The sequence below is a fragment of the Lissotriton vulgaris genome, chromosome 7 (genome assembly GCF_964263255.1).
Source record: "Lissotriton vulgaris chromosome 7, aLisVul1.2, whole genome shotgun sequence".
NCBI lineage: Eukaryota > Metazoa > Chordata > Amphibia > Caudata > Salamandridae > Lissotriton > Lissotriton vulgaris.
In genome coordinates, this window is record NC_141695.1 from 644,016,752 (window position 1) to 644,030,625 (window position 13,874).

The 13,874-nt window shown below is 45.2% G+C and overlaps 1 protein-coding gene across 4 annotated transcripts in view; it reads left to right on the forward strand.

The window, feature by feature from the left end:
* The window catches only part of SPAG9 (sperm associated antigen 9), a 1,654,314-nt gene that overhangs the window by 504,990 nt on the left and 1,135,450 nt on the right, over positions 1-13,874 (forward strand). For all 4 annotated transcript variants that reach the window (XM_086930851.1, XM_086930853.1, XM_086930852.1 and 1 more), the window contains one exon: positions 12,142-12,198. In XM_086930851.1, coding sequence (XP_086786977.1) covers positions 12,142-12,198 — 57 coding nt within the window. The remainder of the gene's footprint in view (positions 1-12,141; positions 12,199-13,874) is intronic.

The following is a 13,874-nucleotide window of genomic DNA, read 5'->3' on the forward strand; positions in this document are numbered from 1 at the left end:
AAGACCCATTATCTGAAAGAGACAGTTAGTTATAGATTCCTTGCCTAGAATTAACCCTAAGCTTCGGACTGGGTCCGGAAAAAAAATTCTCAGCAGTACACCTGCTCATCGGTAGGTGACGTTGGTCGACTCTGCATCTGTTGTTAGCGTCATGGTCTCCGGGATGATGTCACAGTGCCTACTTAGATGCTGCCCTTGTGCACTGACATCCGTTCTTTCTTTTCCGTGCTAGCCTAGCGAAGATCCGGAGAGAGCTACCCCATAGTCACTTTTTGACTAGACTTTTTTTTTAACGTTTTGTTGACTTCTTTTTGAGTCTTCAGCTCCTGGTGCGCGAGGGATGTCCCACCGTTGGACCAGCTTCAAACCGTGCGAGGCCTGTCACAAGCCTGCACCTTGTGTACCTTTGGTGTCTGGAGTGCGACCACAACCTAAAGTCCTGCTCCGACTGCCCGGCCATGAATCCAAAGTCTTGGCAGGAGCGGTCCCGAAAGCTCTTGGAGACCCAGCAGTCTGCTCCTCATCGCACCTGGTCTCGCTCGAGCTCAGACGCTCCCTTTCATCGGGGCGTTTTTGGACACAGTGTAGTTTCGGGGCCTATCCTCCCGAGCAGCGAGTCTGGGATATTCGGGCTATGATACCGATGTTTCAGCCTCTATCTCAGATTTCGGTGAGAATGACCCTGAGGCTGCTGGGCATCGTGGCCTCCTGCCTTCTGCATCCTGCTGGTGGATCATGTCAGATGGCATATTCAGGCTCTGCAGTGAGACCTCAAGTTCCATTGGGCGCAGCATCAGGGCAATCTTTTCGACTATGTCCAGATCTCAGAGGGAACTGCACAACAACTGCAACAGTGGTTAACGAACCAAGCTTGGGTCAGAGGCAGATCCCTATCCCTTCTATAACCAGACCTCACAGTAGTGACAGATGCGTCCCTCCTGGGCTCCATATCAACCTGCTTTAGCTCCGGGCGATCCACCTGGCCCTGAAAGCATTTCTCCCCTCATTCAAAGAGAAGGTGGTTCAGGCGTTCATGAACAACATCACTGCCATGTGATACTGCAACAAACAGGGCAGGATGGGGTTGTGGACCCTATGTCAGGAGGCCCTTCGCCTCTGGACATGGCTGGCACATCAGGGCATGACCCTGGTGGTTCAACACCTGGCAGGTTCTCTGAACGCCAGGAGGGATGAGTTCAGCAGATGGTTCCTGGTAGACCACGAATGATGTCTTCCCTCAGAGGTGGTGCAAGGTCTCTTTCAGCAGTGGGGAGAGACTTGATTAGATCTGTTCGCCACAGAAGAGAATGTGCAGTGTCTGCAATTCTGCGCGTTGGAGTTTTCAAAGCGGCACTCGCTCGGCGATGCTGTTCGTTGGAGTGATACTGCAGCCTCATGTACGCCTTTCCGCCTGTACCACTTCTGGCCAGAGTGCTGAAAAAGATTTAGGGCCATTTGCATGAACACATCTTCCCATAGACACTGAATGGGCAAAACCCTTTGATGCATCTGGCCCTAAGTGTTACCGGGCCCAAGTTATTCTTATGGCTCCGGAATGGGCACGAAGAGTCTGGTACCAAGAGCTCCTGAGCATGGCCATCGATCCTCCACTCAGACTGCCTCTTCGGAAGGATCGTCTGTCGCAGCAGCAGGGGAGGTTTCTTCACCCGAACCTGTCCAGCCCCACCTCCTTGCGTGGAGATTGAGCGGCAACAGTTGACAGCTTTTAACCTTCCACCCGAAGTCTATAATGTCATCTTGGCAGCCAGGCGTTTCTCCACTAAAACGATATACGCCTGTAGATGGAACACGTTTGTGACATGGTACACAGCAAAGGCTGTGGATTCCCTTTCTGCTCCTCTTTCAGAGGTCCTTTTGTATATACTTTCTTTGGCCCAGCAGGGCTCTGCTCTGGGCACTCTTAAAGACTATCTTGCGACTATCTCTGCCTTCCTTTGGCTGCCGAATCAGTCTTCCTTGTTCCTGTCCCCTATTGTAAATAGATTTATTAAGGGCATTACTCATCTCTTTCCTCCATCTCCTTCATGTGCTCCCTTCAAGCATCTTCATACCTGTCCTCTCAGCCTCTTCACTTTGTAAACTGCCTTCCTTGTTGCCATCACTCCTGTTTGAAGGGTGAGTGAGCTGCAGGCTCTTTCTTCCAAGCCCCCTTTCTTCTGTGTGCATTCGGACCAAGTGGTGCTAAAAAATTGAGGCCCTTGTTCCTTCCGAAAGTAGTTACACCATTTTACATTGGACAAACTATTGCTTTGCCCACCTTTTTCCCACCTCTGCAACCTTTCGAGAAGGAGAGACAGACTCCACCGTCTGGACCATAAGCGTGCACTGTCCCTGTACCTTGGCCACACGAAAGATTTCAGGGTGGATGATCAACTCTTTGTTGGCTATGTAGATGCCAAGAAAGATCGGGCTGTTCAAAAGCGTACCCTCTCTAGATGGGTTGTCATTTGTATCAAAATCTGTTACGCTTTGCTAAAACAGGAACCTTCAGTGGGGCTGTGGGCTCACTCCACTGGAGCTAAGGCAGCCACCACTGCACAGGCACGTGGAGTTCCACTTCTTGACATCTGTCAGGCAGCCACATGGGCATCATTGCAAACGTTCACCAGACATAACTACCTGAACAGCCAAGTCCGAAGGGACGGCTATTTTGCCCGTTCGGTCCTCCAGGAATTCCTGGTGAGAATTTGGTTCGCAGATCCACCTCCGGGGTTGGTATTGCTGGGTTATCTATTCTAAGGTAAGGAATGTATAACTAACTGTCTCTTTCAGATGAACAAGTTACTTTCCTTCGGTAACGATGTATCTGTAGAAACATAGGTTAGTTATAGATTTCCCCCACCCATCCTCCCGCTCATCGAACTGACTTCTAGGGATAGGGACTCCCTTACAGGGCCCTAGTTGTGGCGCACCACTGGTCAGTGTCTTGAACGGCTCTGTGCTTCTGGCATGGAAAGTTGTGTCAGAACTGACGTCAGAGTCTAAGTAGGCACTGCGACGTCTTCTCGGTGACCACAACACCGATGACGGATGCAAAGTCGACCGACGCCACCTACCGACACGCAGGGGTACTGCTGAGAAAAAAGTCTCCAGATCCAGCCTGATGCCTGGGGGAAATTCTAAGTTAAGGAATCTAGAACTAACTTATGTCTCTTACAGATACATTGTTGCCTATGTTTTTCTCTTTCTCAATCCATATGTGGTGTGAAGGATGCAGCTGGCATCCATGACTCATCTTTGTGGCCTCAACCTGGGACAGACAACCCTGGCATATATTACTGCTATAGAGGTCTGTCACCCTCCTAAGAGAATCTGCAGCTCACGTCGACCCTTCTCAAGCACCATCAGGGTTAACTCAGACACCCGGACGTAAAGTAACTCAGGCTAGAGATGTGGCACCTGAGGTCCGAGAGTGTGGCTACCTCAACCCCCAAGAGGAGTGTATACTTAAATAGTGTAAGACATGTAAACCCACCACACATGTATGCTACTCAGCCAAATAGAAACAATTTGTCCACTACTCCTGCATCTCTAAACAAATAAACAGTTTTCAGGTCTCAGTACAGGATATTGTTTGCTGCTCCTTGCACTTGCAAAAGGCATTCCAAGTCTATACCTTCTTATGCTTACACTTATCTGTAGTTGCAGCGTATATTCAAAATAGGGAACACTCATCCCTTTTCAAAATTTCTGGTGTGAAGGCCTTCGTGCAGGGAATCAAGAGAGTGATCCCTCCTGGAATGCCTCCTTCCCCTATGTGAAACTTCAACATAGTCCTCACAAGCCTTATGGGTCCACTATTTGCACCTCTACATTCCTGTAGCTAACTTGCAGTATAATTCATAGAAGGTAACTTTCCTAATATAAAAAACCTTGCTCATGAGTATTAGCAAGCTTCAAGCCCTGACAATCCAGAAACCTTTCTTTCAGGCTTGAGTGGTCCCCGGGACCAACCCAAATTTCTGCCTAAGTCTCAAATTTTCACACTAATCAGACTATTGAGCTGCTTGTCTTTTTTCTGCATCCAGACTCACTAGCTGAAAGGTCTTTGCACACTGTAGGCATTAAAAAAGGTTCTCATGCACCATATTGATGGAACCACGCTCTTTCGCTAAATCCGCTTTTTGTGGACTTTGCCAAACCCTTCAATGGACACCCCCACTCTAAACCTTTAATTGCAGGATGGATTGTTAAGTGTATCCAGACTTGCTAAGCAAAGGCAAAGCGTGCGCTTCCTGTGGCCCCCAGGCACTATGTACAAAAAGGGTATAGCAACCTACTAACCATCATCTGCAAAGCTACACCTGCTCAACCCTCCACATGTTCACTAAACATTACTGTATGGAAATCTTAGAATGCAATAGTTTGCCAAACTGTTGAAGATTTTGTTCCAATCATTTGCATCATTGGCCTGCTAGCCACTGTTTTGGGGAACTTGCTTTATAGTCTATGTGGAGCATTTGTATCTATAATCGATGATGGTGTGCTGCTCTGCTACTCCACCATTAGATCAACTTGACGTCTGGTTCAATGATATCTTTATGGCAAGGGGAATCGTTGGTTGTAGGATGGAATAGCCCTCACCCACCTTGGTGGCATGCTTCATCATTAAGCTTGCTCCTCTCTGGGTGGGCGCTACAATACCTAGAGGGCTCCCAAGAACTGGGGCTCTTTAACTCTGATCTTTTTTCTCCCCCTTGCCCGGTGTTTAGCCGGAGCCCTAGTTGGGTGGTCACTGCCCTAGTTGGGTGGTTGTGAGATTCAGAGGTAGACTGGGTGTAAGAGAAGTTAAAATTGGCTACGGGCACTCCTTGAACAATATTTGTTCCTGGCGAGTGTCAGTGCCAAGGTTAAAAACATGCATCACTGCATAGAACTGATTTAGGTGTATGGCCCTCAGATATTTCCTCATGCCATTCGTCCCAAATGAAAACAAGCCAGGAATATCCTCTTTGTATCAATTGATGGTATAGGCTACATGTAGGCTGTGGGGTTTTAGGTTTAAACCTATAATAACTGATAAAACCCCACTGGAAGAAAAATAGCCCTCACCGGTGAAAACATATAAACACTGAAAAAACACCTGCACAACCACAAACTAAATGCCATTCAAAGAAACGAAAAAGAAAGTGAAAGAGTAATTTTGTTCTTACTGAAGGGGTCAATAAAATGTAACTTTGTTATAGAAGCTAGCAGTAAGAAAGTCTGGCTAACATTATTCTGCTTGAGTTTTGTTCCTTAGGGATGCCACTAAAATATTGTTTCTTCTTCCTTTTACTTTTTTCAGTTTTATGGCCTTTGGTCTAAAGATGCAAGGTTTAGTTTCATGTTTTAGGTCTAGTTTAATTATTTTTTAAACTGTAGAGAATCAGGACATATCAAACTCATATTTGATATTTTGGCTGCATTTGATTATTTCACTGATAGGTAAAGTGGCTAGTTTCATAAAAATCTTTCCTAATATGTGTCATCACATTTACCCACAGAGAATGGGTAAAAACCCTTAATACATCAGACCATAGTTTCTATTGGGTCAGTATTGATAGTAGGTGAATTGCCAACACCTCAGGCTTTAAACATTAAATGCAAGGTATACTGACAAGTATATATATCACCAAGCATCTGGGATATTGGTGAAAACGTGACACCAGACTTTTGGAAAACATGGAACTTGTTATGCTCTGCAAAAAAGGTTCTTTCCAAGTTCAACAAAGATTGGAGTGATATTGTTTGTATTTGCAGTGATTCAGCTACGTATATAAAAAATTTGTGTGATGACCTGTCAAAATTGATACCCGAGCTGAAGTGAAGAGATCCTTGCCACTTGTTAAATGGTATGCTGAAAGCATCTTTACAATCTTCAGAGTTAATGAGGGATGCTATTGACTTTTTAGTCCATTCTGGTGCACTGTTTTCCTATGCCCAGGAACTAAAACGCAAATATTTATCATTTCGTGCTTTATGTGGCATCAAAGAAAGAGTCATCCCAACTGTGTCCCTTAGCTGACGGTTCTCAGCCCAAGGGGCTATTAATGTTGAGAGGGCCTTTTCACAAGAGTTTACAAGGGAAGGAAAGTGCGAGCGCACATGATCAAAGACTCACTGAAGAAGTATTGTATGGTGTACTACAATAAGATTCATTTGCAAAAATCTCTTTGGACCTCAAATACACTGTACGTACACTGTCTATATACCATGTTCTTTCAGTGCAGAAAGCAAGCAATGATATAAGCAAAACGTTCCATAATCACCGGAAAAACACTTTTTCTGTTGTTTTTAGTGGCGTGAAAATGTGTAACCACTGATAACAACTGTTTTTTAAAATATTGAAAACACTGAAAAAACCCCACCAGAATTTACCAAAAATAGAAACTGAAAACAGGACAGCCTAGCTACATGTTAAGTTATGGGCATTAACCTTTTTTTCTGCCTTATAGGGTGCTGTAGGAGAAAGATGAGAGAGACGCCTGCTTCGCCACATGGTTAACAGAGCCTGGTCTGCGCAACTGTGATGTTTAAGAACAAAGAGCGCAAGCACAAAGAAATAAACTATCAGATGTGCAAAAAACATTTTTGTTCTTTTTTAATAAATAACCAAAGTTCCTGTTTCACTGTTCCAGTATTTATTTTGTTTTTTTATTAAAACAAAAAGTAAAAACACAAAATAAATTAAAAACAAAAAGTTACTTTTAGAATCAAAATCTATCGCTTAAAAATAGATAAACACATATTTTATTTTGTATCCCAGTGAGTCCAAATGGGAGTTAGTCAAAGTGTTGTATGTAAGGAAAGATGTGTGAGAGAAACTGTACATCAAAGTCAGTGACGGATGGCATGAAAGTAATCAAGGAAGTGAGAGGTATTGTGCTAAGTTAGTTTCCTGCAGTTTCTTCTCTACATCTAGGCTTTGCGTCCAACCAACCACGGGCTGGACATCTTTTTTAAAAAACGTTATTGCTTTTTAACGCAATCCCAGACCGGTACATACACAGTCAGGTCACTGTAAGAAATACTCCCTCCAGTACATACATACAGTATCATAATGCCATTCAACCCGTGGTGGAATAGGGATCCACGCAGAACAATATGCTCCTAAAGTTCCCCAGCAACAATAATAAGCCAGGATACCCATACAATATAAACGGATAGCGACAGGCAGCTGGGACTGGGGAGAACAAGAACGCCACACCTAAAGGGCGAGGCCAGCACTTCTGTCGTCAACTGGGCCATCAGTGTTTGTCGTTCTCTGTGTAGCCCCACCGTCGAGGACATGCAGATGTCCCCTCTGTACTTATTCCACCTCTCCCACTTCCGATCCCATTTCTTGGGGCAACCGCGTCCCTTTAACACCGATTTTCCGCAACCATGTTGGTGTTCATGTCCTTTGTCCAGTCGACCAGGTGCGGTACCGTTGCAACCCCCCAGTGTTGTGCAATATTCCTTTTCACGATGATGAAGCCCATAGAGGCCCATGTCTGCTCAGCATGTGTGAGGTCAGACGCCCCCAAATATTGAGTAAGCATAGTTGGGGAGATAACCCCAGGGATTTGCCTCCCGCCCTCTCAAGTTGATGAGCAATTGCCACCCAGTAGTCCTGGATATGTGGGCAGTACCATAAGGTATGTAGAAAAGTACCCTCCTGATTGCAGTTTCGGACACAGAGCGGATCGGGGCGTCTACCTAATTTGAGCAAAAGTTTGGCATCAAAATATGTTCGATGGAGGATCTTGAATTGGAGACTCTGCATGCGCATGGGCATGGCTATTTCTCGGGGTGAAGCTAGAGCGTCTCGCCACATGTCCTCCTCCCTCTCTCCCAGATCCCCCTTCTACCTCTCCCTCAGTTTTATCATCGGGTCAGCACGGTTGTTGACCAGTTTCTTGTAAGTAAGTGAGATGATTGTGCGTTCCATGAGATCCAACAACAGACTGTCTTCCAGAGAGGACGAGTCAGGGAGGGGGCCCTCGCTCGGCAGGGCGGAGGTCACAGCGTGTTAAATCTACAAATACCTAAACGTCTTGGAAGGAGCCAATTGGTATTTAGCTTGGAGTTCCTGAAACGATGCTAGCCTCCCCCTAACCCAGATGTCTCTAAATGTGGAAATTCTGATTAAATCCCATTTGTCGAACCGTGGACAAGTACTGAGATGACCTAAAATATCAGGTTCCCACAGGGGGGTCGCTTTCTTCATGCGCTTATGCCAACCTAACCTTTTGGTAACGTCATGCCACATCTCAACTGTGCTGTAAAACAGAGAAGGTTTTGGATCCAACACCTGCCCAGCCCGGATCTCAACAACAAGGAAAACAGAACAAAGTGGCTGGACAGGGAAGTTTGACAAAAACAAATTACAATCACGTAGTCAATATATACCACGTGACCACCGGGTAGGAATCCCAAAGTAAATTTATTTTTCTTTTTGATTAAATTCAGAATTCAAAAGCACAGGCAAAAACCAAACAAATGTTACTACAGTGAATTCATGATGACACTATCTACAAATATACAAAATTTACAAATATACAGCACTTACAAGGATACATCAAGCAATACGAGTGAACAGGACACACCAAAACGATACGAAATTCAATAAACAACATCAATTGCTGTTATATACAGTGAAAAAACTTTCAGATGAAAAAGCAAATATGTGACCAGTCCATAAGAATATGAGACCATGGGACAGGCGGAGAAGATGGAATGAAATGCCTGCCTGTCAACCAATCCTGTGGTTAATTGTTTAAAACGGGTTTGCACAACTAGGATCCAGAGTGATTGATGAAGTTCTATCCTAGGGGCACCCTTGGAGTTTGCCACAGGGTGGGAGTGTCGACGCGTTTCGAACCAGCGTTATTACAGGTTCTCTTCAGGACAGGGACTGGGGACTGAAATTCTGTAAAAGACATGCAGAGTGGGTGTCAGATGTTTCTATCATGGAACTGTTACAAGATACTCTGACTCCAGGGAACACGAACACAGTGATTACCTGCACAATGGCATAGAGATAGTCGTGGTGTCGGTGGGACTCAACCAGGGAAGAAATTTTTCTGAAAAAACAAGTAAAAGGGGGCTCAGCGCGGTGGCAAACCAAGGGAATTGGGTGATACAGACATGGTGGTGGCACGCAGTATGTGCTGTATTTAGGGTCCTACCTGTGCTTCAACCAGGACTGAGGTTGGGGTGCAGTGCCCGCGACGCGGTGCACGAGCGGAGAAGGAGAAAGCTCACATGATGAACCGTCTCTATGTGGGATCTGGGGGGTCATAGAAAACATGAAATCCAGGGTCAATGTTGCTGGAACGAGTTTGCGCTCCCACAGGTTAGATTAATGCACCCACAGGGAGTATCACGTACCTGAAGACCCAACCAGTCAGGGAAGACTCCTCCGCGCCAGCAAGCGATTAAAGATTTATGCTGGTGCCTGCCAGAGAAAGTGCGAGCTAACATTAGTAACAGGCTCGAGTCTTAGCCACATATCGAACACAAGGACAGGCGCGTCCCGAGGGCGGGAGGCACTTACTCTGTACATGGGAATTAATCCGGCGTTCTGAGCAGCAATGCGGTCATTCGGTACCGCGCCGCGCTCAAACACAGTGTTAAAGAGCCCGCCCGGTCGAACGGCCGGTGGGCGTGACTTCGGGGCGGCGCTCGCCGAGAATGCTGGTTATTGTAGTTGTAGTGGCTCAGCTGTTGTCAGACAACGTGGGGGGGCCGGGTGGGAGTCGGAAACTGGTGGGAGCGAGTATCTTTTCAGGATATAGTGCAACACTTGTAATCATTTAAACACAATGAACACATTGCCACAAATGCGGATAAATCCGCAGCGATTTTATAAACAGCAACGAGTATCTTATTGAATATGGTGCAACACAGTCTCAACTGTGCGCGCCGTGGGGCCTGTTAAGTTTGCGGGGGTTGGTGTAGAGTGCTCTGTTATAACCGCCCGTCCCAGGACAGGAGCCAATGATCCGTGCGGAAATTAGGCTCATCATGGGGTTCAAACACCCAGCGATTGGCTACACTCAGCTGGGACGTCTGATAATATAATCTGAGATTGGGTAGACCGATGCCCCCGTCATACCAGCCCATGGTAAGCTTGTTCATGGCGACACGCGGCGTACGACCCTTCCACACCAGTCTCCGCAATACCCCGTCAATTTGGGAAAAGTAAGAATCTGGGATCGGAATAGGGGTATTCTGTAGGGCATAAAGAAAACACTGACGTGCTAACATTTTGAACAGGGACACGCGTCCTAGAAGAGTGAGAGGGAGAGAGCGCCAGTGTACCGTGTCTGATTTGAAACGTTGGAGGGGCCCGAGTAGGTTGTGTTTGAAAAAGAGGTCGGGAGTGACAAAAAGGCCCAGGTACCGAAAATCTTGAGGGGCAACCGGAATATCAAAGCCCAGAGGGCTTGCCGGGGGAGGACTCCACAGTGCATACATCTGGGACTTAGACCAAGTTATTTGATATCCAGAGTGGGCGCCAAAAATGTGGAGCAACCGTCGCAGCGACTGCGCTGGGGAAGCCAAGTATAAAAGTATATAGTCGGCATACAGCGCGATACGGTCCTCGTGGAATGGTGTCCACTTAAACTCCCGTATCCCCGGGTCACCCCGAACCCATACCACGAGCCGTTCCAAGACAAGGGTGAAGAGTAGAGGTGACAAGGGGCAGCCTTGCCTCGTGCCCGGATGGAGCGAAAAAATGGGGGAGCGATGATTATTAACGATGACATGAGCAGTAGGGTGAGTGTACAATAGTCGAATCCCACGGATTAGTTTGGGCCCGAACCCCAGACGAGCCAGAACGGCGAAATTAAAGTCCTACTCGATGGTGTCAAAAGCCATAGAGGCATCCAACGACAAGAGAATCACGTCTTCCTCTATGGTGTGGAGCCTGCTGAGGACCCCATGCACACGACGCGGCATAAACCCGGATTGATCCAGGTGGACGAGGTCAGTGATATAGTGGAGGAGGCGATTCGCGAGGAGTTTGGCCAGGATTTTAGCCTCAACCGTCAAAAGGGATATGGGGCGATACAATTTGCACTCCTCAACAGGCTTGTTTGGTTTGTGGATGACTACAATAACTGCAGTGCTGACCTCAGCGGGGAGGACTCCCGATTCGAAGCATTCAGTGTATAGATATATCTGGTGAGGTGCCTTTAGAGTTGACATGGGCTTGAAGAGCTCAATGGGAAGCCCGATGGGGCCCGGGATGGACATCTTTAATGCACATGACCAATGGCCTTGATCACTGGCTGATTCTGAGCCAGGCCTGGCGTCTAATCCCCACCTGTGTCGGCCAGTTGGACTTGCACAGCGCCATATCCTACATGAGCAGTCAACCCCTTCTGCTCATATTCTGCTACTGCTGTATTTCCCTACATTGGTGCTCTTAAAAATCGCTTCATATGACATGCACAACCATGATGCAGAACTGTGTGTGTTGCGTGCTGTCTAGCTTAAGATTTGTATTGAAAACACACCCTTCCAGTACATTACCCTATACCTAGACAAATTGTGAAACATTCCACATATTGTACATGTGCTTTGTAGTGCAGGACACATGCAGTGTGAGAAAGCGTTGAAGAAATTATAATATTTCTCCTGGTTAACTCTTGCATCAAGAAGACACTATTTTGTTGATGCAAATCCTGGTCTCACTATCCTAGTAGTTCAGAATGTGCTTAAAAAACTGAGTGGCTACGCCGAACTGCCCAAGTTACACCCAGATAATGCGTCTGTAGTAGACTACTGCAAAAAGGAGACCTGCTCAGCATTATTTTAGAACAACATAAATGAATTCCCCTGAAACTTGCACAAAAATATGTAGTTGTATATTCAATGCTTTTGCTGCTATATTTCTCACAACTTCACTTCAACAGTGGTCAGCGCTTCACTTTTCATTAAGAAAATACATAATTTAGTTGCCTTTTCTGCACGTTCTGTGCTCACCGTCCATGGGCTTCTGACGGCATGCTGGCTTTGTGGAAAGAACAATAACCAGACATGTGCACTATAACAATTTAAATGATGTATGCAATAATTTCCTTAGATCACATTTTGAGATAAAAAATCTAGCTGTAGCCGTTGACATACATGTATTTTTTTCTTTAGAGCATCCAGAGAAAATCCAGCTATGCAAGAAAAGAAGAAATCTAGTATTTGGCAATTGTAAGTACTGAATTATTGCAAATGATAAGTGGTTTACAGACCTCTTTTAATGCTAATTCGATTTATATTGTATAAAGTGTAAAAATCCATATATGGCTGGCAGCTGTATGTCCAAGGTTTAGGGGGCATAGATCGTGTGACCAAACAGCCAATGGAGAGGCAGACACCAGGAATGGAGTATGGTTAGATGAAAGTTTTGTTAGTGACATTTTATTTCCCAGCTAATGGGATAGTCCAGGTGTCATTTTAGGCTTGTAGTCACATTGTGCCTTCAGTGGGTATAATTATATTTCTTGGCACCGAAATGCTTATTCTTGAAGTTCTATTGAGATGTGAGAGGGGCACTGGATATGTTATTCATTTAGCCACTCATCACTCTCCCGGTTTCATCGGTTTGCCAGGCTTTTTGTGCTTGAAGATCGGGGGTTACCTCACTTGTCTTACTGATGTGACATATGCAAATCTAGAGTGACTTCTAATTCTCCCTGTCTATTATAAGGATTATCATGCTGCAAAGTAGAAAAATAGGGTCCCTATTAACCCAGTTGCACTCAAGAGGATCCTTTTGACACCAGTACCAGAAACTCTGTCTACATATAAGTGAAGTTTCTAATAGATTCAAACCGCCTTTTGGATTTAAAACACATATTGCTCTTCAACTAAAGAATGTATTGAATACAGAATTTTCCCATACATATTTTGAAATCGATTTTCCCAATGGTATGTTCCAACCAACATTGATGAAAGTGATATCAAAACATTTTAAGACATTTTGGAAATTAGTCCAGAGCTGGAAAGGTAGGAAATTAAATAAAAACTACATGGTCCCAGAAGTGGCATGGATAAATCGTTTGGAAGAAGAAGCTTACACCAGTGGTTATATTGAGTCTATCCAAGTAGAATATGTGGTCTACGGTAAACTCTCACATAGTAACTCAATAAAAGATGGAATAGAGCATCTTCCCTTTTTAGAGCAACAGGAAAACAATATTGATTTGGGGAATAATTCTCCTGCTGGTATTTAAGGCTATAACTTAAAGTCGGAAAGGAACAATTATAAAGCCTGTATGTTAAATAAAATGAACAATAGCTGTCCCTCATACCCCAAAAATTGTAGAGTAATAGGCTTAATGGATTTATGGGCTAAAGTCTATGCAGAGTTTATACATAAGAGACTAAAGGAATGGTCTGAGGAAAGTACACTAATTTCCATTGAACACGCTGGCTATAAGGGAGGCCATTCACACGAGGGCTCCCATTGGACTTGGTCTGATCTGTTCCTGTTATGGACACTAGGCCCAGTCACACAAGTGGGGCAGTATTTTTATTGGCACAAGTGGGTGTAATGCTGGGTGGTAGGAATTTGGTGGATTCCTGCATATTCTGGAAAGTTACATCACAGAAATATAACGAAAATGTGTGATTTCAAGCACATTTTGGGGTTTGCATGGCATTATGGGTATAAATAAACAACTCATCAGAACCACACTTCCCTGGACTCCCCTGGTTGTCTAGTTTTCAAAAATGTGCACGTTTGCTAGGTTTCCCAAGATGTCGCCTGAGTTAGGCGCAGAATTTACAGCTACCCACTTTGCAAAAAACACTTTTGCTAGAATATTGTGTTGTATCCATGCAGCGTTTTAGGCAGTTTCCTATCATGTGCACTAGGCCTACCC